The sequence below is a fragment of the Corvus cornix genome, chromosome 4A, assembly GCF_000738735.6.
Source record: "Corvus cornix cornix isolate S_Up_H32 chromosome 4A, ASM73873v5, whole genome shotgun sequence".
NCBI lineage: Eukaryota > Metazoa > Chordata > Aves > Passeriformes > Corvidae > Corvus > Corvus cornix.
Window position 1 is genome coordinate 10378516 of NC_047058.1, and position 24713 is coordinate 10403228.

At 44.8% G+C, this 24713-nt stretch overlaps 1 protein-coding gene across 6 annotated transcripts in view; it reads left to right on the forward strand.

Moving 5' to 3' along the window:
* GRIA3 (glutamate ionotropic receptor AMPA type subunit 3) overlaps nucleotides 1-24292 on the forward strand; it is a 149629-nt gene extending 125337 nt beyond the window's left edge. The window contains exons 13-17 of one of the 6 annotated variants that reach the window (XR_005604668.1): nucleotides 1956-2203; nucleotides 2762-2876; nucleotides 18739-18853; nucleotides 21035-21282; nucleotides 21861-24292. Coding sequence is in view for 5 of the 6 variants with exons in the window: in XM_039571836.1 (XP_039427770.1) it covers nucleotides 1956-2203; nucleotides 18739-18853; nucleotides 21035-21280 (609 nt within the window). In the remaining variant the exon portion in view is untranslated. Of the gene's footprint in view, nucleotides 1-1955; nucleotides 2204-2761; nucleotides 2877-18738; nucleotides 21283-21860 lie in introns of those variants that run through there. The other 5 variants (XM_039571837.1, XM_039571836.1, XM_039571835.1 and 2 more) reach the window with 5 other exon arrangements.
* Nucleotides 24293-24713: the final 421 nt, after the last annotated feature.

The following is a 24713-nucleotide window of genomic DNA, read 5'->3' on the forward strand; positions in this document are numbered from 1 at the left end:
TGGGAGCCATGCAGTGCCCTGGGCAGCTCCCAGAAGGGCAGGAGATGTGGAAATGCCTACATGGATTAAGTGGGTTGTTGGAAAAGCAGGAGCGCCAGCTCAGCGTGCTTGGAGAAGGCCCCTCGAGCAGGCAGTGATAAAGTGGCTATCAGGGTGTTCTGGCTGCCAGCCCATGGGTGCCTGGCCCTGAGCCCCAGTGAGATTCCCTTCTTGGGCAGGATCCATGGTCCTGCAGTCAGCTGAGGCTCAGCACTCCCTGCCAGGAGCTGAGCTGCTGCACTCCCCACTCAGTTTCAGAGCCACCATCCTCATCTCAGGCTATCCGGTGTTTGCTGTTGCAGGGGAAGGTCAGGAAAATCCAGATTTCTTCTTTCAACTGTGTAAGGACCATTTCAGGCCCCACTTACATCCCTCTTTGTCCTGGTGCTGGGCAAACAAAGCCATACAGCCCCTCTTTAGCCAGGAGATGCTCTCTCTGGCTTGTTTTTCACACCCACCAACCAGCCAGCTCCTCTTGTAACTGGGATGTATTATTGTCTCTCTGATTTCCTGTTGTCAGTTGGGCTGATTTTAATTGGCTTGCATTTTCAGTTGTTTTTCAGTTCATCAGGAAGGATAATTAAAATAAAATCCTGCCCTCCATGCTCCTCTCTATTCACCGTAGCAACACCAGCTGAGCATGTTAATCTGAGGAGCAGTGCAGGCAGGGCTTACTCCCTGTGAAGTGTTTGGAGGCTGGTTATTAAGCATTACATTATTCAAAATGCATTAAATTGTCCTGAATGAGGAGGAAACATGTCTCGATCATCAAGCTGATGGGCATTAGCAGTCTTCCACCACAAGTTTGCTAAATTTGAACTAGATTTAGCTACTGCCTGCCTCATTCCTATTCTGCAAGGAAAGCTGTGGACAAGGAACTGGCAAGGAGTAGGAGGCATAAATTTGAGGTACCCACAACTTGGACTGAAAGCCTTATATAAATCCTTGGGATTTCTAGACTTCAGAGAAATGCAGTTGGCATTACTGCCTTCTGTTGATGAAGCAGGAAAGTTTAACCGGTAGTCCAGGATACAAAATCTTGAGAGTCTGGAGGTGGCTTTGAGATCTGAGGGTGGCTTAAATGTTACTGCTGGGGAAGAGGGAGAAGGGGAAGTAACACATTTCTCAACATTTCCAGGTCTACAAAGCTTGTATGCTGAGCTAGAGGCTGTTAGGGTTTGCTCAGTCTCAAAACAGGGAAATCAGGAAAAAATATAGAGGGTTGGCAGGCAGTTAACCAGTGATTTTTTCAGCTTATTGCTAATATTTGTATTTGCTGTCTTTTAGGAAAATGGGAAACCAAATTTTGAATATTTGACGATTGATTCACAAAAGGTTTTGTAGTTACTATTTGTATCCCTTGTTTGAGCATCTCTGTTGGCAGCCACTAGAATGTCATGGTCTCCTGTATCATAGACCTGCCATCGCCACTGTGAAAAACACACTCCTGCCTTTCTGAAAACTTGTAATAAGCAAATGTCAGCCCTTCCTGGCTGCAGTTAGTGTAAAAAACAATGCTGAGGGTTTGTGCGAAGAGGAGAGGCTCCTTTTGCCTCTGTTGGCCATGATGGATGAGCTGGGATTTCCCATCATCCCTCTGGCTCAGTAGCAGAGCAACACACGGGTGGATAAACCCAGCACAGAGCAGAAGCCAAGGCTGGGATGGGCACACACCGTTGCTCATTCCAAGGCTGCCAGGAATCAGTAGAATAAAAGTCTGAGGTATGCTTCTCCCTCCCCAAATATTTTGTGGTTTGGTCTTTGATCAGGGGGCAATGTATCTCTCTCCAAGCTACCTTGACTTTTTTTATCTGTTAGCCTTAAACAGGGTGTCATTGTACCTCTAAGCCAGCTAAGCCCAAGGAGCTCAGTCTTGCCGACATGACTCTTCATTTCCCTCCTTTCGTCTCTCCCAGAGGTCAAAAATAGCTGTCTATGAGAAAATGTGGTCATATATGAAGTCGGCCGAGCCCTCAGTGTTCACCAAGACGACGGCGGATGGGGTGGCGAGAGTGCGGAAGTCCAAGGGGAAGTTTGCCTTCCTGCTGGAGTCCACGATGAACGAGTACATCGAGCAGCGCAAGCCCTGCGACACCATGAAAGTTGGAGGCAACCTGGATTCCAAGGGCTATGGTGTAGCAACCCCCAAAGGCTCAGCATTAAGGTGGGTGGAATAATATAACAATATCCATGTTGTTATAGTATTCCACCTACCCTGATGTATTGTGTTGTCATTTTCTTTCTTGTGGATTTTGAGGTAACTTAAAAGTTTAAAATCTTCAATATTCCATGGAGTTAAATAAGACGGTAAATTATGGTTTCATTTATTTAATGCATCCATTTTTTTGTGTTCTCTTCGTGTTGTTCTCTCTGATTGTTTGTTGCTGTTTTAATTTTACAGTTCAATGGCTTTTTCAATTTAAATGGTAAAAGCCAAGTTAACCTGCCATATGTGACGAATGTTAACTGCATGATGTGGTGTTCTTGTTACTTTTTTTCTCAAAGACGGTTTCCCCATCCCGCACACTTCAGTTTTGAGCAAATGTTATCCTCCATGCCACCTTCCAATATTTAACCCTGTATTTGCTGTACAGACATTTTGATAGCTCCACGTTCTGTGAAATTTTAGCCAATTTGTCCTCTTGTGCTCCTTTTTTTATACGTTACGATTTCCTAAGCATTTGTGCATTTTTTCTTACAAGTTATGTTTTATCGTTTCAAGAAATGCTGTTAACCTGGCAGTATTAAAACTGAATGAGCAAGGCCTCTTGGACAAATTGAAAAACAAATGGTGGTACGACAAAGGAGAGTGCGGCAGCGGGGGAGGTGACTCCAAGGTCAGCCTCAATGTCACCACAATCGGGTACCTTAGCAAAGAGTAATCGGCAAGGCTGTTATTTTGCTTCTCAAGAAAAAAAACCTCAAAAAAGAAAGCAGATGAAAACTATTTCACTAATTGTGGTGGGAAAAAAAAAGCAATTTTCTTACTCAGTAGCTCTTTCAAAGAAATGGTCTTATTTAATATCATCAACAGGTTTGTTCGAGCATGGAAACCTTATTTAACTAACAGATAGAAAGTCCAGTGTTGGTGGGACCTTCGCAGAGTAAATCAGTGAGGTAACTGTCAAGAAACCAATGATCACCTCTGGCCGCCATCCCAGCCCCTGAGGGCAAGGCTTTGGTCTCATCCATGGTTTAGCTGCGATACAGAGTGGGGTTTATGAGGCTTTTTTTTGCCAGGACCAGCTGTGCCAGCACAGACCTGGAGGTGAAAGGACTCCTGCTTCCTTTGCCCTTTTGGGGAGGTTTTGGAAATTTTGCCTGGAGTATTCAAATATCACCTTTTGTACAGCACTGACCAGTCTTCTGCACTCTCCTATGCAGGAGCCCTGTATCTGTGTTTGACATGACTTTGGTACAGATAGGGACTCAAATCTGGCTCCTGTGGTAACCTTATCACTGCCTTCTGCTGAGCTGAGGCTCCTCCCAGCCTTCCAGGGAGCCTGTAGTGTACCTTCACAAAGTTGCTTCAATGAGCTCATGCGCTGGCAAAAGTTAGCCAGTGTGCTTTCCTCTTGCCAACTTTGCCCTGTAGGACTGGCAGTTTCTGCAATCTTTAACCCAGTGAGGATAAGCTGTAGCTAGAGTTGGCTGGGTACTGTTGGTCACCTTGGGTGCAGGAATTACCAAGAAAATTAATTTAAATGACACTGTTACACTGAAAAGTACTGAAATTCATTTTTGTAGTGACACTCTCCTACATCTAGTAAAACCAGTTCTTTAGGGAACAATAACTCCTAATTTCTCCTATAAAAATGCTTCAGATTTGGTCCAAAATCAATAATAACAGTAAACTGCAGTTTCGGACAATTACTGCAATGACTGCTGCATTCTATTAATAAGAGTTGCATACAGTTGGCTACATAGGAAATTGCTCAGCTCGTCAAGTCTGCTGTTAGCAAAGCCGCTGTGTAATATTAAAGGAAGGAATAGCTCTCAAATTTGGGTTGATTCAATAGCTGGAGGTCTGCAGTGCTCAGCAGCGGCCTGGAGATGAGCACAAGCTTTTTTATGCTTTTTAGCTCTGCTGCTTATCCTTCACAGAACATTTTTATATGTCATACTTGCCCGTATATTAAAAGTTTAATATCCTCCTGGGATCCGGCAGCTCATTGTCTAATGCTGCCTTCCTGAAAGAAAACTCTTCATACAAACCAGCTTCAATGAACTTCATCACTTCAAGTTCATTGAATTAAACCCAGCCAATAACACTTACAGCCCTAAGGAAACTAAAGAGGGCTTTTTAAATGGTCATAATTAGGGCAGGGCCATCCTTCTATTTTTGCTTGTACTGGAAGATGTTTTACAAAGAGGAATGCTGTCTATTTGTCAGGCAGTGTTGAGGGAGTGGAGTCTGGGATGCTGTGATGAGTTGGTACCCAGAGAAGTGGGAAGGGGTGCAAACACAATAATGTGTGTTTTGCTGGTTTAGTTCAAAGTGATGTCTTTCTGCAGTTTGTTGTAACATGCTGTGGTGAAGAACTTGTTTAAGCTATAGTCATCAGCTCTTGGGGCACAGCTCAGCTCCGGAAGTCCCCAGAGAGGAGAACATGGGGTGTAGAAGACCTCCCAGAGAAGACTAAGCTGAGGGAGGAGGGGAAGGGGTTAGTGGCCATTTCTAGAGGTGATAAATCAAAGGGCTTTTTTGTTACAAAGTAGCTTTTCCTTTGAGGTAGTTCTGTAGGCGCTGAGTACTGCAGGTTGCAGTGCGGCGTCGCAGCAGACGGGCAGTGCCTTCCCAGCATACCCCCATCGCTGGCCAGGCCAGGCCAGGCCCTGCCCCAGCCCATCAGGAGCCCCGCTGCCCTCTGGGGAAAGATGAGCTCTGGTGCTGCCCTCTGTGCACTACAGCTCCAAGAGTCTCGCTGGCCACTCTCTCCTCCCTGTCCTTCCACCAGAAGTTGCCCTCGTCATTTCATCCCATCTCTCCAGTTAATTGTTCATCTGAACACAGCTTCATTTGTAGAGCATTCAGAGGAGTCACTTCAAAACTGGTATTTTTTTCCGTTTTACCTTAAAGGAGGCAGCAACCGGAGGAATCAGGATGGGGTGGTGAAGGCGCCTGAAGTGGGGATAGCAGACCTTGCCCCCCATCTCATGGCTACCATTGCTCACTCGGGGCAGCTCTCTCTACTGGCTGAGCTGACAGACTCCTCTCTCAGCTACCCCAGTAGAGACCCAGGCTTGGGAAATCACTGCCCCAAGTCCGCAATCAGCCTCCTCCTACCTCCTGCCAATGGGTTGTGTGTAGGTGTGAGTCATGTCAGACTGGTGGTGCCAGCTAAATTCCTCTGTGACTCTGATATTTTAGCTCACACTGAAAGCCAGAGGTAAGTATGAGCCTGTTTGCTTGTGCCAGTGCCCATCACTGTACTGCAAAGGACCCGGTCACCTCCGCCGTGCTCGTCCTCCCTCCGGTCTCGCATGTGGTGTGCCTGTGCTTGGAGAGGAATAATTCTGAGTTGTGAGTTCATCTCTTGTTACCGGATCTTCATTGCCACTGGAAAATTAAACAGTGACTTCCATTTTCACAAGGATTAATTTTGAGTCTTGCAGCAGGAAAAAGAAAGGGTATTCACTTGGCTTTCTGTGGGTTTTGAATCTGTTGGTTTACAGAGAGTGTAAGGTTAGGCCTGTGGGCATTCTGTGCTCCTGGGGTTCACTTGTAATTCAAGACTAAAGAGATTGTGCCATTTTAATGAGCTTGTTTTAAAGGCCTCAGCTGATGTGTTGTGTTTTCGGTGCTACCAGTCTGTGCCAGTGCTGGTGTGGAGCAGAGGGTGCCAGTGTGCTCTGTAGTGCCTTAGCTGTTGGTACTGCCTTGGCAAAGGGAATTACCCCATTTCGGTAGTGGTCCTTATTTAACGAGTCTGAAGGGGAACATGCTCCACCCATATGTAATTTTTCTGGGATGCATGTCAATACATGTGGGCTGACTTGGCTGGTGCAGACGTTCTGGCACATGCATCAAAACTTGTTCACTTAGTCCTCCTAACTGAGCATGAATTTAGTTTCATGGCAAAATTATCCTCCCTTCAAATGCTCTTATACCTGCAAGCTGAGTTCTCAATCGTGAGAGAATACAAAATAGCAGTTGTAAAAAAAAACATATTACAGGAAATAAGTTGCAGTGTATTACAAATCTGGAAACTAATTATTTTGTTTATTATACAATCCTATAATCTTGGAGCTGAGTGATGGCTGAATAGGAATTTAACAAGAATTAGACAAAAGGGGATGTAGACAGCGGTCACAGGCTGAGTGACTTAAGTGAAACTAATTATTCAGTTGCGTAAGAACAATTTTCTGCTAAGATAAATTTCTATAGTTCTGCAGTTGATAGATTTCTTGTATTCTTAAACCTTCACGATAACATTTAATGACAACTAACATGGAAGGAGAATGTTTGAATGCAGCTTCTCACCAACTTCACATGCCAAGATTCCTTGCTAATGATTTGACTTAATTTCTTTAATGTATTCTTTTTTAGGCTGATACCTCTTTTGGAGTACATCAGAGAAATGACATGCAATGTAATATTATTTCATTTTCCACTTTTTTTTAAATCATAGAATTACTTTTCCAGTGTGATAGTTGAGTTCTGCCCTCAGAGCTGTGCTCCATACAATATCCCATTCCCAAGCCCTTTGGAGCTGTGTGGCCAGTAGCAGATGGGATCTGTTCCCCCATGTCTGTGTGCTGTTTTGCTTTGATACATTTTCAGCACAGCCGTTAGCATTTGCAGCATAATTTTTTTAAGTGGCATATTTTTAGAAGAAATCTGTTATGCTTTATTTTAGATGATACCTGATGCCTAAAGAGCACCACTGCCAAACGTGTCGTGCATAAAAGAGAACATTTGGAGAAATGGCTATCTTAAAAAGATGCAGCATGATTTATTTGAGCAATTTGTTTGAAATTATGTTCATCAGCATGAATTTCCTTGTCATCCATTCTATAGGCCTGGGTTATGAGCTGGAAAAAGATAAAATGACTGATCAGAGCCAGTGACAGTAACACAGAGTTAATTCATGCTCGGAGTTGGGAAAGTATTATGAAATTATTGTATTGTGCAAATTAGTGACAAAGCAAAATAATGCTTTAAAAGGAAGACACCAGAATATCAGTTTAATTGACAGCTATTACTTTATAGCATATTAGGAAATAATACTGTGTATGTTTTGTGCCAGTGATGAAGTCTTAATGCTCTAGGAGTTCATTGGAGCATCTCACTTAGAGCACTGCCAGGAAGGGCAGAAAGCCTGCTCTGGTTTGCAGAAATGACAGTGCTGTTGTGCAGATTGTTGAGGGTATTTTCCTGGAAATGGAACTGGGAGACTCAGTACAATAATTTGAATAGAGTAGGTTGCCTGTGCTGGGAAGGAGTTGGTGGAGCCTGAACCGGTGGTGTCCAAGAATTGGGAACTGTTTAGTTTTGCCAGTATAACCTTTAGCATCATGGAGACTGGCTTTGCTGCCTTGCTGAAGCCAACTCAAGACCTGACTGTGCAAGGAGACCTGTTTGTGCAGCATTAATTGTGACAGACGTAGGGCTTGTGCAGGGACACCATGTCATGCCTTTATGGCCACAAGAAATCTTAAAGAAAGACTTGTTAATTGCGCACTCCTTTTGGTAATATTTGTGGTGCTTAACAGTTAATTTCCATAGATTGCTTGCATGAGTCATTTATCCTGCACTGTAAGTATCAGTATGGGGAAAGTCAAGGCAGAAGGCTCTGTGGTACTGGGAAAGGAAAAAAGGAAAACCAGCAGCTGAAAGTGGAGCTCCCAGCAGCAGGAGCAGGGCCCTTCCTTTGAACATCTCCCTGGGGGTCTGGGCTTGGTTGTTTCTCTTCAAGAGTAACTGCTGTCATTTACCATACAAAGGGAAAAGTAAATGCCCTTCTTCAAAGTGGCTCTAATGTTTCAGCAATGTGCCCACATGGACACAGGCGCTTGTGCTGTTCTGTGGAATTCTCTGTGCTCGCCGGCACTGTAACTGTGGGCTGAACGCCTCTAGCTTTTGTACACACGATGTAGCTGTTCTTTGAATGTCTTGTGTAGCCTTTGGACTAAGCAGCACCTACCTGCAGCCTGCTGAGGAGCCAAGAGCAGGAGTCACAGAAGAAGCCATTTCAAGAGGAAAATAAAGACAAGGGGGAAAATGGATGTGTCTAGAGACAAGAGAAGGAGAAGGTGAGGGGATAGCCGGCATGCAAGGTAAGTTGAGTCTCTTGCTCGTACCCATCCAGGTTAGAAAGGACCCAAGCAATAACAGGAAAGGTCCATGCCGCTCTTTCAGATGATGTAGGTTTGAGTGTGATGTTGGGCACCTGCCCTCCTTTGCTCTTCCTGCCACCCTCTCACCATATCCATACCTCACGTGTCAGGTACTGCTGTGAATGAGCACACTGACTTGTTATTGCTTGTACTTCCTAATCCAATTGGCATGTATTATTGCATTAGCACTTGGCAGTTCTATTAAATTATAATCCTGTTAGTACAGAGTTTAATTTGTTTGAGCTACATTTATGAAACATGTAAATATACTTTCATTGAGACAGCTGCTGCTGCCAAACACAGGCTGCAAACTCTGCAAAGGGCAGAGGAACTTGCAGCCTCAGCTGGTAACACATCTGGCTCTGTAGAGGTGTGCACAGAGTGTGTATAGATGTTGCAATGACATCATATGCTCATTCAAACACCCTAATTTAAAATGTATACCTGGTGACCAAAGGAAAAACGCTTCAGATTCTTCAAGGATACACTGGATGCTCCAAACTGTAATGGCAGGTTACTCCTGCCCAATAATGGAGACTATAACAAAGTTCTGTTATGGAGAGCTATTGCAGTCACTGAGTGCTCAGTAGGAACTAAACCCATCCCCTGTCAGCCAGGGAGCTGCAGCCCCAGGATGCTCTTCACCAGCACTCAGGGCCCTGGGGCCTTGAGCAAAGGGAACTGCTTCTGGCTCTGCTGTTGAGGAAAAACAACATCCTCTGCCAGGGGATTTATTGCTCTGCCTCCAAGCACTACCCCAGCCATCAACATGCAGCATATTTCTTCGGTGGTTTGGGGATATATAGGGCTTGAAGTGCTGAGTTTTAATTTTCTAATTTTGCAAGCTCTTTGTCTTTTCAAACTACATGGCTTTCACTTTTATCCCTTCCTCTGCCCACCCATAAAGCATTTCAATGCCTCAAATGTTAAATCTTGGAGATGTGCAACTGCTGGTAACGCAGGACAGGGAAAAAGTGGTGTGGGTCTGAAATGGTAGCAAAGAGCAACCAAGGGCTCATTACTTAAAGAAGAAACGCCTGGTGCTTTTTGCATTTTTTTCCTTGAATATTTAATGTTCAGTGTGGAATACCAAAGCTCACTTTTTGAGACAGAAGGTAGGAAACAGTGATTGACAAGAAGGAACAGGGATTGACCATATGGGTTTATGCCCGTATTTTCAGGGCTCTTCACTCCTGCTTGTGGTACCAGGGAACTGTAGTCTTTAAACAAACATAGTGGGTTTTTATAACAAGCCCATTTCCAAACAAAGTCTTCCCCATCCCTCACGTGTGGGTGTGTTGCAAAACATGAAGTCATGGCACAGAAATGTTGCTAAATTCGTAAATTGCAACAGGCAGATGGATCTGATCTGAGCAAGAGCAGAGCCCTTGGACAATGCATTCACCCACAGGTTTTGCATCTATTCAGAAGTTATCTCAGTAACAAGATCTGACAAAAAGTCCATTCAATAGTTACAGATCAGGCTGGGATTTATACCGCTTGGGGGAATAAAGTGCCTTATTTGATTTAGATGGGTCTTTAACCTCAAGCGATGCCCTTTAGAGAGTAGTGCTGGATTTGGTGTATCTTTCTAGATTGTTTCTATCTTTATATTTTAATGATACCGAGATGGTTGTTAGTGAGATTTTTTTATGGTATCCTGTCAAATTAAGCAGAGAGCCTGGGCTTGATTTCTGCCTTTCTCAGTCCCTGCACAGTTGTGTACCTGTGCTGGCTGGCTCAGGGATGCAGCAGTGGCCACTTGCCTTTGGGCCCCCTCAGCTTCAGTCAACAGGACTGGAGGCCCCATTCAGCATCACCTCCCCTCCTTCTGCCAGCAGGGTGGGGTAAGGCTGGTGGTTCAGTGTGATGTGTGGCAGTGAGGGATTTCTCTGCTTGGCTAGATGCAGTGCCAGGCAGTAGTGCCATTGTTCAGGGTCACACTGAGAGTAGTTCAGTTGTCAGAGCAGGGTGCTGATAGCACCAAGGTTGAGGGTTCAATCCCTTTATGGGCCTTTCACTTAAGAGCTGGAATCAATGGTCCTTGTGGGTCCCTTCCAGCTCAGAATATTCTGTTATTCTGTAATCTCTATACTCTTCAGGTATTTGCCTCTTGGAGCTTGGTAAACCTGATTTGTCCCACATGTCTACAGCAAGCTGCCCTCTCTGCTTCCCCTGAGGTTAGTGGAGATCAGCCAGTGACACCAGCAGGAACAGTGTTTTCAGTAGTTTTACCCAAGAGGATTTTAGGAAGCATTTTGGATTTAGAAAATGCTTACACCTTATTCCACTTGCCTTTCTCTGACACTGTGAGGTGGATTTTAGAAACCCAAGTGTTGAACATCTGAACTCTTTGATGTTATAACGGTTTTGGTTGGGTTGTGCTGATGTCAGCAATCCCAGGGATGTTCCAGCCAGCAAGGACAGCTCTGGTCATAAGGAACAAAGGAAAACATTTCTTGCCATAGAAGTGAGAGTGCTCTAAATATGTCAGATTCCTAAACTAAAAGGATTAGGCAAAACCAACAGGGATTATTTAATTATAAAACAAGGTTTTTTAAAAATAATAATAAAACAAGTAAAAAACCACTTTATAATGTACTAACCAAGACCTGGTACCACCATGGACTCTCGCCTCCTTCACATCACTGAGATTTGGACAGGAGGGTGATGAGCCATTTGTGGAGGTCGAGCCCTTGCTCTGACCATGGGGCTTGGCCAGGGCAGCATTCTCGTGCAGAGGCAGGATGTCACACTTCATTAGGAGAGAAAATTTGCACTCTTAGGAAGGACAGATTTGCCAGAAGCCTTCTGTGGCTTTCTGTTGCTTTGATGGCACAAATCAGCAATATATCTGGCCTAGCTAGATACTAGACCAGATTTACAACTGTTCTATGCCATGCAGTGTGACACAGCTGAAGGCCAGGGTTGTCTTTGGCACTGTGATTTCGCGTTCTCCTGTGCACCCAAAGGGCCAGTACCAAGGTGCAGGGAGTCACGAACAGCCTTGCTGTAAGTGCTACATCCCAAGTGATGTGTGCCTGCATTTCCACAACACTTCTCCAACCAGAGGAATTTGTTGTCTGCTGTTGTACTGCTGGGAAAAATGAACAGGGGCCTGTTGGTGACCACACAGGATTGCGCATTGTGGTAGATGCAGCGTTAAGTACACAGGGCTGTTAGCAAAGGACAATTCTCCTGGTGACCATATTTGCTGTATGTTTGGAGCCAGCATCCATCTGCCTTTGTGAGAAGGATCCCCGCTGCCACTGGCCTTAAATTTCTTAGCTTCACCTCTAAATGAACTCTCTATTGCTGGGTGAGATCACCCACGTCCCTCTCCGTTGCTGCTGGGGACATGGATATCCTGGCCAAGTAGCACTGCAGAGGCCTGTGGAGCTCTCCTGTGCAGGGACCACTCATGAGCAGTGAAGCTGCAGTGGTTGGAGTTCTTTCCCAGTGTTTGACATCTCCTGAGCCAGCTGGGCATCCCTCCCTGGCTGAAGTGCTGATCAGGTCTGCTGTAGCTTGTGCTCCGCTATCCTGAGCCTCAGCCCCAGGCACAAGTGAAGAAAGGATATTTTAAGGACCAGAGAAGAGCTCTCAATGCTGATCTTCCTTCAAGTTCATGGGTGATTTTTTTACCCTCTACCCCCAAAAAAGCTACATTTGGACTCTCAAGATGCTGCAAGCAACACTGCTGTGAAAATGCCACACCGTACCCTGTACACCACTCCACAGAAAATCAGGAACCAGCTGATGGTGGGAGAAGGAACACTTGCAACTGTAAAACCCAGGTAGTGAGAGGTGCCAGAGCAGCCCATGGGCAGTCCCACTGCCTGGGAGATTCAGTGCAGCCCATGCACTGCCCTCCCCATCCTGTGCCGCCCCAAGGAAGCCCTTTAGTTGGTGCTTTGAAGAGCCGTGCTTGTTACACCTTTAGTTTGCAGCTTGCTTTTCTGAAAGATTGCGTCTAAAAATTCTAAATGAATTCTGAGCAATGGTTCATCTGGTTTGAAGGAACAGTGTGCTGTCTGCCGAGTTCATTCACTCTCCTGGGCAGTGATTGGGTTCGGATATAACATTTATATTACATCCATTAGAGCATTGAATGGGATGTGAATTATCCAAAGCTGTTGCAATCATCACTTAAATCTTTATGGATTGCAAGTAATAAACATAACTACAGCGTTGCTGAGACTTCATGCCACTTGAACACCAGTTAGACAGAGCTGAAAAAAGCCTATAGATTATTGGGTGAGATGTTCAAGTCCTAAAGTGACTTCTGTTCCCAATTCTCAACTCTAGTGGTCACCAGCTCCTTGTATCGCCTGCTGCGACTTGTGACGACCAACCCAAACACTGGCTACAAAGGCACTGGCATCTTTCCTGGAAAATGGCCCTTTCCTGGCAAGATCGCAATGTTCTTTTCATAAATTAACAGCACTTTTCCAAGAAACTGCTCAGACTCTTCACTGCAGTCCAAGTTTGTTCAGGAAAGGGTCCTGTTTGCTGCACTAGCACACAAACATGATGGCCTGTAACTGGAACCCAACTGCCAAAAGGAGCAGCCTGGCCTGCTTTTGCAGTCACATGTGGGACTGCAGCCTGCTGGGCATGTGTCTGGTAGAAGTCAGTGATGGCAGTAGGTGGAACATCTGGTTTGGGGTTATCTTCTTTAAATAGGTGCTGGTGAAATCATGACAAGTAACCTAAAAGGTCATTAATCAAGCACTAAAAACCTGTTATGATTTATAATTTGAGAGGGTCACAAGTTCTACCTTCCCACTTCTGGGACTAATAAAGATCTACTTCTTGAATGATTAATTTACTTGTCTTCTACTTCAAGCTTGTTCTGGCCAGAAAGAAATACTGTAACACCACCAGTTTTCTCAATGGAGATAAAATTTACTGCAACTAACCTGAAACTGGGGCTTTGGTAAGAGGAGGCAAGGCAAAAAATCGCTCAGACAGGTAAGGCTGTCTGAAAGAGAGGAGGAGAGAACAAATGGCTTCTGAGTCATTGTGTTCCCTCTTTTCCGTATTAATTGCATGAATGGAAGACAGGTAATACTGCAATATAAATGTGATAAATGCTCTGCAAAGAGCATGTAGCAGCTCCATCTTCTGAGAAGGAGCATCTGCATGGTGAACATACTCATCTTGGAAACAATGCCATATTTTGTACAGGATCAACCTGCATGAAAAAGTGCTGTAGCAATTCCTGAATTTGAGGGAGAGGTGGCCCAAGTTTTTAAATTGAAACTGAAGCTTTGGGGACCCAGCTCAGGGGTGAGATTTTAATGATTTTGTTTTTCAAAAATCAGTTCACTCCATCAGTATCATCCTGTCATCTGGGACCACCAGCAACAAAGGGTGCAAAGGGCTTCCGTGGTTGGTGTCTTGCACCCAGACAGGCTGAAGTGCAGCAGGGAAGAGGCCCCAGGGCCACACAGCAAAAGGAAGAGGAGGTTCCCTTTGGGATGGTGCCATATTAAATTTGGAAAAAGACTGGCACAGCTTGTGTTCTAGCAGTAGCTGATGGCTGAAATGGGGAAGGTTATGCTGCCAGCACCTGAACGGAGTCTCCTAATAGGGTGGCAGAGAAATCAAACAGCTGAAACACCAATAAAACCCACTTCTGTCAAGGTATAAGATCATGTTTGTGGCAGCCTCTGTAAAGCCTATAAAATAGGTGGGCACTGATCTTACAGTAGCAGATGGTTTAATTTGCCTCTCAGGGTGGTACTATCCCATATGAGGCTCCTGGTATTGTTTCTCTAAACTCAAGTCTTCCAGTCATTTGTAGAAAAAATCTTAGCAGGGTTTGGTAGAGCTGCCCAAGAGAACCAAACTCACAGGTTTATGCCTGGATGATTCAGATATATTGGATGAAAAGCAAAAGCAAGGAAACAACAAAATCCCTCAGTTATGGGAAGGAAAAAAACCACTGCAACTGTCTGGACAAGAATACCATCCTGTGGCATCCAAAAATGCTAACATCCCAGTCCAAATGGCCTCACCTCGTTTTCTTGGCATACAGAGCACAACAAGAGAACACAAGCTCTCAAACTTCTGAACATTTTACTTTTATCAAAGCAACCAAACTAACAGAGAGGTCTGGAAATCACATAGGGGAGATGAAAAAGAATCCCATCATAAATTAAAGCATGGAAAAACAGTGGAATCCAGCTAAGAAAGGGCTGAGGACTTTACAGGATATCCCATACAGCCAAACAACAGCAACATGATTTTAAAAACCATCTGGAAAGCACAAAATTATCCCAAGAAAAAGACAAGGAAATGGAAGTCTTTTGAGACAGAGCCCCAGAAAATGAGGAAATTATCTTCTGAGCTGGACAGTGAAAGAAGTAGGTGGCTGGTGACACAGCCTTCCCATGGGACCCAGACAAGTCATTTAGTGTCTCCATTCCTCTGCCTCTCAGGCAATTTTTAAAATCCTCTCTCAGACAAGCAGTGCCAGGCCAAGCTACGAAAAATCCCCTTCCTAGACCCAGCAGCCATCACTCCTAGAAGAACCCTTCAATTCCCTCTACAACAACCAACAGAACACTTTGCAACTTGGTGGCTTTGGACTGGCTGGCACAGGCACAGCTCTGGGACTGGCACTGCCCAAGGGACACCATTGGGACTGGCTGGGTGTGAGCTGAGGGGTGACACAGAGGATTCATGTTCCATGGGCACTGCTGAGCACTCAGTGAAAAATGCCAGGATCCAGACATGGTTCTCCGCACTTCCATCAGGATCTCAGCCAAAGCCATGACTGACTCTGACTGTTAAATTGAACCAGGCTAGACAGCTACTCAGAGATGAGCAATTGGAAAATCTCAGCAGCCAGGCTCACTTTCCAATATATCTACTTATCTTGGGAATTTGGGAGTTGAGGAGTCTATCCCGCACCAGCTCATACTGCATTCATGAAGTGCTGGACCAGGGCTTCCAGAGGCATCATGCCTTCTCTCACCATAAAGTTGCTCAAATCCTGCTGTGAAGGAAGCAGCTCATGCATTAGGAGGTTTTGGGATTTATTTCCTGGAAGCAGGCAAAGTTGTTCCTTAGGACTTTGAAGAAACAAGGTGCATTTTGTGCTTCACAAATTGGTGCCTTTTCTTGCATGTTGAGAGGGTGTCCTCGCTCAGGTACAAGATGTTCCTCCCAGTGCCCTGCCTAGCAAAGTAGCTGAGCCAAGGGAGGCTGGGATCTTGCTCAGGCAAATCTCCAGGTCATCTGGAGGGGGGGGACAGGACAGGCCAAGGCAGGGAGGGACAGGCATCAGCTACTCTTTCATGTCTGACTTGCCTCCCCTGATCCCTCCATACACGACCTCACCCTCTGGTACCAGCCACCTGCTCAGCCCCCGTGCCAGGCAGGATGGGGACAGCCCCAGCACCAGAGCACCTTGGCATGGTGACAGCTCCACCAGCAAAGCCTGGGTGGGCCTGAAGCAAGGAGTGACTCCTTGGCACCTGTCTGCCCATCCCACTCAGCTCCTCATGCTAGGACAGATGGATGTACCAAATCACCTCTCTTCTACTCAGGCTGAGGGAATGTGGTACCTCACCTGGCAAACAGGGCTGTGACAAATTATAATGAAAACCCCAGGTTAGGCAAATTCCCATCTGTTTAGTTAAGATAATTTTAGTTTACTACTTTGTCTTTTTTTTTTTTTTTGGCAGTTGCGTGTGCTCAATTAGCTGCAATCTTGGCTTAAAAAAAATAAAGCACCCTAATTAGCATATTCAGCCTTCTCATTTCCCAATACTGTATAATGTTGTGAAAGCTAATCTATAATGTATTGGATGTTATGCAAATTCTCAGTACTCCGTATGGGGTTTACAAAGGCAGGCAAATTAAAAATAGTGTTCAGAATAGGACTGGGGGGAGGGGAAAATTTGCACAATAAAATATGCAGGTAGGAGGAAAGGTGTTTATAACCTTCTTCCTATTGTTTGTGTATTCTCAGCTGCACAATGCTTTTCAAAGCAGAGAGATGTATTGCATAAAATCTCTCCAAATTGGATAGTTTTTAAATGAAATTTAAAATTAGAGTAGTGTTCTCTGAGTAATAATTCACCCTGCTCTCTGCTGGGGCTTGTAAGGGGAAGGTAAAGGCACTGAGCTTTCACTGCCTGGCATTGCAGGTATGCATGGCTGCTTGTAGCATGTTCATCTGGGGGTCACCAGGGGTCTCAACACAGCCCAGCTGCCCAAGAAGGTCCATGGTGGTGGCTTGGCCAGGACCTGGCCACTCTCCATCGGTGTAACTGAGTGGGGCGGGTGCGTTACCTCCACCCCCGGGGTGTTGGCAGTGTCTCGGAGCGTGCTTTGATCCCGTTAATATTTTACAGCCCTACCTGTAGGAAGATGCAGGCGTAGCTGCAGCACAGCTGGCTTTTTAGGATGCCGCTGGCTCCTGGTGGAGGAGCTCCGTGCCTACTGCCAGCGCCGAGCCAGCAAACATCGTCTGTCTCATGCGGCTTGTCACCGCCACCCGTTGGCTGTGTCCAGCTGAGTGTGTACAGCCAGCCCTGATTGATACTTAATTAGATTACAGCTGCTGCTTAAAAATAGCCATTTTATATAAATAAAATCTTGGCTGGTGTCAAACTGAGTCCTGTGCAGGCCAGGAGTGAGTGGTGCTGCCTCTGCCTGGACAGCCAGAAAGCTCTGCAGGCAGTGCTGGCAGTGCTGGCAGTGCTGCCACTGGGACCAGCGGTTCTCCCCACCTGGATGGCCTGGGTGACACTACATAGAGTCATGTCGGAGCAGCCTGTGGAGTGTTCAGCTCAGGAGCTCTTAAACACGATCATTTTTCTCATGATACCCCACAAGCTTCCTGGGCTTGGCTGCCACCCTCCTGCCAAAGAACACGAAGCATCTCCGAGGGCAGCACTTCCCAACATCAGCCACCAGCAGTCTCACAGCCATCTCAGAGGCAGCTTCTTGGCAGATGAGGGAAAAGGGCTTTTCTTTACCAGCTACTTCTTCCAGCATCTTGCCCTGCCCCAGGCAGGGCTCAGCCATTCCTGTTGCTCAGAGCTGTGAGCCCTCCCAGTCTGGGGATATTTCCCTAAATGCCGCTGTAGAATTTAGCTTCTAGTTAAGGTGTTTTGTATAGGTCCTGCTGCTCTTTCTCCTGAGTCTCTTCTGCTCTGCAGAGAGTCAGGAACTTTGGGCAGGGGTGGGAGGAAGGCAGGGAGCAGCAAGAGCCAGACATGAGGCTGGCACTGGAGCAGACATGGGCTGAGCTCCTGTGTCTCCTCTGCTGACAGCATGCCTGAATGGACCCAAAGCAGGCTGTGCATGTGTCTGCCTGGTGTTATCCCATGCAAAGTGCTGCATTGCTTAGGATAAGGACCCAGCCCTGTGCAGCTGTGGAGCAGGGATCGGAGCTGTTCAAGCAGGAGCAGGAACTGAAGGTGTCTCTTACACAGGGAGCCTGTCACATGGAAACAGGCGGGAAAAAAACAGGACATCACACAAGGAGGAAGTGGAAATGACAAAACCCAACCGAGAGCTCCTCAGGTGCTGCTTTCCCACATGGGAGGGGCAGATGAGCTCAGTCCCCCTGGGCTGTGGGGCTCTTGGCAGCATGAGTCAGCCATCTCCGTTTATCCAGCCAACATTTCCCACTCTGTGCACTTTCAGCCGGTGTTTCCATATTCCCTAATTTGCTTCATAGAGGTCTACATTTGCTTATTTTCTGCTGCAGTTCCCTGGACTGGGGAGTTCGAGATGCAGCAGTTCTGGGGAGTGCAGCTAAGCATGATGCCTCCGAGCACAGCCCCTGCAGCGCCAGCCACAGGAGCTGGAGAAGCCACCTCCAGCAGGGAAGTGGCTGTGATGGCTGGCAAAACCTCCTCCATGGATCCAGCCTGGGGGTTTTTGCTTTGCAGATGTGCACAGAGACCCGCCAGGCACGGGGGCTGCCAGGGATCGGGGCCCACAAGCGTTGTTTGACCATGAGAAGCCACAGTGGCTGGTGTGGGGGCTTCCCTCTGTTAGTGCAATAGGGGGGTCCTGCTGGATCAAACCCACCCAAGTCCATAAAGCTACTGCAGGTGCCTGTGGTGCACCAAAGTGGGAGATTGGCCTTGCTTTGTTTCTACTGCCTTCATTTAACAGTGAGTGCCGATTACTCAAAGCGATATGGGCAGGACCTGGTAATGTAGAGATGCTCTAGCGTTAACTTAAGGGGATGATCCAGTTGCCTGCAGTGTAAATACTTTGTGGCCAGGAACCCTGCTTTATCGCTTTGTATAGTTTTAAAGTAGTTTAAAGATTGAATAACATAAAATAACATAATATAATGTTATTTATGTTATTTCCCACGTGAAGAACTCCTGTAAACCTTGCAGTATTGAAACTCAGTGAACAAGGCATCTTAGACAAGCTGAAAAACAAATGGTGGTACGATAAGGGTGAATGTGGAGCCAAGGACTCCGGAAGTAAGGTCAGTCGCTGAAGGTCTTTTTGTACTGATTAGCAATCACATTTTGACCCACTGTTTGTTTATACCAAGAATGACTTTCAAAAGTTGCTGTTTACGTTTTGAAGGTTGAAAGAAAAGAATAGAAAAAAATAAGTAATTCTCAGAACATGACAGCATTTTTCTTATATGCAGTAACAGACTGTAGTTGTAAGTATGTTTCTCTGTGTGAGTATTTTGCTAGAAAAACATGCTAAGAGAAGCCCCCAAAGTCTCCCAAGCTGATGTCTTCATTTAAATGTGCAAGTTTCAGCACAGTCACTGTCTATTGTTCAGGCCAGCATCTTTTCTTATTTTTATTGAAAAAAAATTTTTGTTTCAAAATTATTACTTAGATTCTCTACATGTCAGTTTGGGAAACAGTCACATGCTTGCTAAGGGCACAAATTTTCAGGACAGACAGCTAATAAGGAAAAAATGCCTTTCCTGCCCTATTTGAAAATTCATTTTGAAATTGATTGGATTTAAAAAAAAAAAAAAATTCTAGAAATACTAATGGTGAATCATTACCTAAATATTGTATATTCCTTTTTATACTGCTTTGAACTATTTTGCTGCTGTACTGTCCTGTCATCCACCAGCCATGCTATGGAGCTGTCCAGCCTCATGCAGGACCACTGTAAACCCCAGAGGTCCCACCTCTGAGGTGGATCGGCCCAGTAGCTGCACACTTAAATTGCAGGAAATATTTATTTACACCACTCAGTTAAAAGAAGGATTTTTTTTTAAATTTTTTTTTAATGCTTATAGACCCATTGGGAAGAAAAACTCTGTAAAAGTGCTGGGCTTGTTGGAGTGAAGGACATTTTCAAAGGCACCAAGAGGAGGAGGAATCCAGCTCCAGCTGAAATCAGTCACAGTTGAGTGCCTAACTCCCCTGGTGCCTTTGGAAGTGCTCTCTGTAATCATTCGAACAGAAAACTATAATTTCAAAGCACCCTTTCAGTGTCAGAGGACAATTTCAAGTTCCAGCAAAGCCAATAATAAAATTTCATTGATTTCAGTAGGACTGGAAGTTATTTAGGGCACAGCCCAGTAGCTGTTGTATCAGATAAATTTGGGATTATGGGGTATCTGAACACATGGCAGCTTCCAAAAGGAACTGTGATCAAAAAGAGGTATAAATGATTAAGATCTTTAGTTTAAATGGCAGGTTGTTTGCTACAACCACGTGTATCCAAACTGCCTGTGAAACACACAGACACTTACAAGGTAGATCATATTTTACTCTGACTATATGCAAAATTTAGCTCTCCCTAGAGAGACTCATTAACCGAGCTCTGTCAGCAGTGTCTTCTCTGGGCACAGCCAAATTTCTTTAGCACCTGCCCATCAGGGCACACCCAGGCCTCTGTGGTGTGTCAGCCCAATCTGGGCCGTGCCAACCAGGAGCTGTTCCTGCCCACAGCCACCCACCCATGCAGCAGCAGAAGGGTTGCAGGTCTATTTAATCCCATTCCAGAACCCTCTTTTTTAAAATGCAAGCTTCTCCCCCATCTGACATGTATTGAAGGAAGATAAACCCTGACCAGTGATTTTTGTGTTACAATGTCAGGTTTCATTCAGTAACTCACTCTCCAGAAGGTGCTAGTTTAGCTCAGGGCTCTGCTACTTGACCTCTAAGTAACTGACCATCTTTCTAGGGTGGGTTTTTTTCCCTAACTGTTGAAATAAAAAGGTAGTTAAGTTTAGCAGCATCTCAAGAATTTTACCTACATTGACCAAACCCAAGTGTGTAGTGGTTTGGCTTTTTCTTTTTCTAGTTTTGTCATGGCCTGCTGTAAATTCTGCTGTTTTATGCAGCCACTGGCACAGCTTTCCCCCAGTGCCTTTGCTACCAGGGATGCTCAGCCATAGGCAACTTTGCTCTGGGACACCGAAGGCCTGGGGAAGTCAGTGTCCAAAATAACCTCATTGCCTTGGAGTCAGCCAGGGTTTCACCCACCACAGGGTGGAGGACAGAGCAGTCACTGTTGTGCAGCCCCGAGCTGCGGGGATGGGGGGTCAGCACTGGTCCGTGGGCTGGACACTGAATACCGTGGGTGTAGCTATTCCAGCTAGGGCTAATGCAAAGTAGCCTGTTGTCAGTCTGTCTGTCTGTCTGCCCCTCCCAGCAGAACTAACAGCATGGCTCGTTTCTCTTAGGACAAGACGAGCGCTCTGAGCCTGAGCAATGTTGCTGGCGTGTTCTATATCCTTGTGGGAGGCCTGGGGCTGGCCATGATGGTGGCACTGATCGAGTTCTGCTACAAGTCTCGGGCCGAGTCCAAGCGAATGAAACTCACCAAGAACACGCAGAACTTCAAACCCGCTCCCGCCACCAACACCCAGAATTACGCTACCTACAGGGAAGGCTACAACGTGTACGGCACAGAAAGTGTGAAAATCTAGGGGTACGGCTGCGGGCCGGGAACAAACCCTCTGGGTTTTCTTCTTTCTTTCCATTTTAGCTGTCTGTGCTATTCTGTTGTGTGCACCAGGGAGCTGCTGCAAGAGGCTTTTGAAGCACCGTCTTGTGGCAGTTTCTAAGTATCAGTCATTAAAATTTCTTTCCTGATCAGAAGCAGGATCAGAAAGGTACCATTCTGTTTTACACACTTCATGCTGAAGTGAGTAACTCCTCTCGCCAGCATCGTGCTAGTTCAAATGAAAGTATTTTGTTAATTGCTTTAAAAATCACTATAATCAGAATTCTTATCTCTTGTTGCTGATCTCTTCCTCTATGTTTTGTAAACTATAATCAGGTCAGGTAAGTGCTTTTAGGAAGTTTCAAAAAAAATTTACAATAGAACCAAACCTTCTACACTAGAATTCATGATTCCCAAAGCAGGAAAAGTAGAGCTGAATTGCTGACAAATGATTCTGAGAAGGCCTGATTAGCCCCTTGCCCACAGCCTGTGCCCCTCCATGGGCTGAGCTCCCCTGCCCCTCACTGCCAGGCTGTGATGAAATCTTTCTGGTTTTATTTTAGATCTTCACCCTGACAGCATGCAAGATAAAAAGCAGCAGAGAATGTGGCTACTTCATGGATTCAGACCACCTGAGCCAGTTGTACTCTCTCCGAGGTGTCAGGCATGACACGCATTGATGATGGTGCAATGTACTTTTAATAGGAAAAACTGGTATTTTTTCCTTCAGTGCCTTATGGAAGACTCTGAGACTCACAACAATGCAAACCATCACCGAAATATTCTTGCTTTGCTTCAAAGAAGTAAAAGAAAAAGAAGAAGAGAGGAAAAGAAAAGAAAAATACAAGAAAAAAATGAAAAAAATGAAAGGGAAAAAGAAAAGGAAAGGACTGGTAACAAGATACTGGTACATGAAAAAAAAAAATTCTTGTAAAAAAAGATCAGTGTAACAAAAGCCATTCTTTGATACCACTGCACAGTAACTGAACTTGTGTCCTGAAAGCAACCACAGCTGGTTTCATCAGCCACCCCAGTCGTATCAAATTATGAAACTCCTCCTGACACAAAGCCTCAGAAATCTGCTGCGTGCAAATGCGGACTGGCCTGCCACTGCTTGTATGAGCTGATGTCAAGGTGTTTCAGTATTTACTTACAGTGGTGTGACTTGATTTTTTTTTCTGAGCCACTTTAATCTCTCCAGCTAATTTGAGCAATTCTGTATAGCAGCAAAAGGTGTAACACCTGAAGGAAAGAATCTGTGCATTCAAACCAATTAAGGTCAATGACTGTGAATCTGTTAATCCAAAAGAAAGTAATTTGTGGAACTGCATGTCTTGCTTCCAGATCAGTAAATTAATTTCTTGACAAGGTAGCTAAAGTGCAGGCAGAAAATACTGCATTCCTTTTTTTTTGTTCTATCATCAGGCATACCTATACGTGCTTTATTAAAATGACATCAGGTGGCTTTTAAAATTTAGAAAAAAAAAAGGAAAAGCTACTTGCTGTTTAGGTTCAGACCATATATCTCTTTTCTTGCTGTGCATTTGCATTTTAATTCACGGTTTAATATCAAGCAATGAAGCAAGAGAAGGGCAGGTTAGGTTTTCCCAGGCCTGCTTCTGCTTCTCCGCAGTTCTCTCCCACCTAGCACTGTGCTCAGCTAATGCTTCTCGGTAATGGTCCTTGTAAAACAGAAGTAAGGAAAGAGGATAGTAACTCCAGTTAGAGCTGCAGTTCCAGAGTAATAGTAAGTGATCTAACATGACTCCTGCTAGTAGTGTTATATTATATCAGCTCCTGCCAACTCTTCTTTCATGCCTGGTGAGAGGATGCTCCTGTCCCTGCCTCTCTGTGAGGAGGACACCACGCTCCAGCCACCTCTGCTCCAGGAGGGGCTCACTATTACTCACATCCAACGTCTTAGACAGCAGCAGCATTTCAGCCTTGAACCTCTGCCTGGATACTACTTAACTTCATCTTGAAAAATAAAAATTAAAAAAAAAGATAAAGAAAAAAAAACCCACAAAACTTTAAACATATTGTCAATCCATGGGAAATGTTCAATGGAATGTCTGCATACTAATTACCTCTAATCGACAATATGTATTTTCCGTAGTTTATGATAGACTTTTATTTCATCAGTAACATACAGTGAAAAAGAAACTCATTTAAACCAGTCTGACCCTTAGGCGTTTAGTTTGCTGATGATAGATTTGAACTTTTAATAGGATTTAAAAACAAAAAAAAAACCAAACAAAAAAAAAAGAAAAAAGAAAAAAAGAAAATCTTGTTAAAAATAAGTATTTCCAACAAAATGTAATATAAAATCATTTTAAAAGCTCGTAGGAGAATAATTTATTGTTCAAGTTTTTAACAAGATTGACAAAAAAATTGTTTTCATTTTCTTTTCATGAAACTGTGATTTTTTTTCAACTTCTGAACGCGATCACATCCCCAGCAAGGGCGAGCTAAAGCTGTGCAGTTATGAGTTGTATTTAAAACAAATGTTTTTCTTAAAAGCTGTATAAAAGATGTATGTTTATCAGATCAATTTTTAAGAGTGGAGGCTTCACACCAGTGAAGGGAGTTTGGTAAACGGTTCGATATTTTTTAAACTTGCATGTAAATCTAAAATGTGTTGAGTGCTTACCAATTCCAGCTACCAACTTCAAGCTATTGGAAGTTTGGCAGTAGTCTCATGATGATTTGTTTTGGTATATATTTTTTTTTATTTGTTTTGCTTTAGGGGCTTTGGGGGTTCTTACCTTTTTCTTTTTTTCTCTCTCTCTCTTTTTTTTTTTTTTTTGCAATTTAAGTTCCTAATTTTGGTCGTTGAAACTGCACTTGAGTGAGCAGAAAAATTGCCAAGCAAACTAATGGCTGTAAAAGCATAAACTGCATGTGTGGGCATCAATTACTGAGCCTCATTTTGATGAGGTGTTGTACAAAGAGTTTTAATACATTTTGTAAATAAAACTGTAAAGAAAAAAAAATATTAAAGAGCTTGCTTCTCTTTTCTTCAGCAGAGAAAGAGTCCCTCCCTACTGCTCTCCCTTTGGCCAGTCTGGGATGCTCCTCAGATATTTACCACAGAACCCTGGAAAGGTTCAGATTGGAAGGGACCTTGAAGATCACCCAGTTCCAACGGCCCCAGCATGGGCAGGAACACCTTTCTCTTGACCAGGTTGCTCAAAGCCTTGTCCCGCCTGGCCAGTTTAGGGGCTCCCACACTGAACTGAGGATGCTGCTGGGAAATGGGTCTTTCTGGTTTGGTAACCTGCAAACCAGCTAATTTTTTATTTTCTTGATGATAGAAGCTGTTTGACCCTGCAAGGTGCAAGGAGCTCCCTGGGAGCAGGGAACGAGCAGGGGAGAAGCCTCAAGGGTCCAGCCAGGGTGAGAGATGCTCTGCCCTG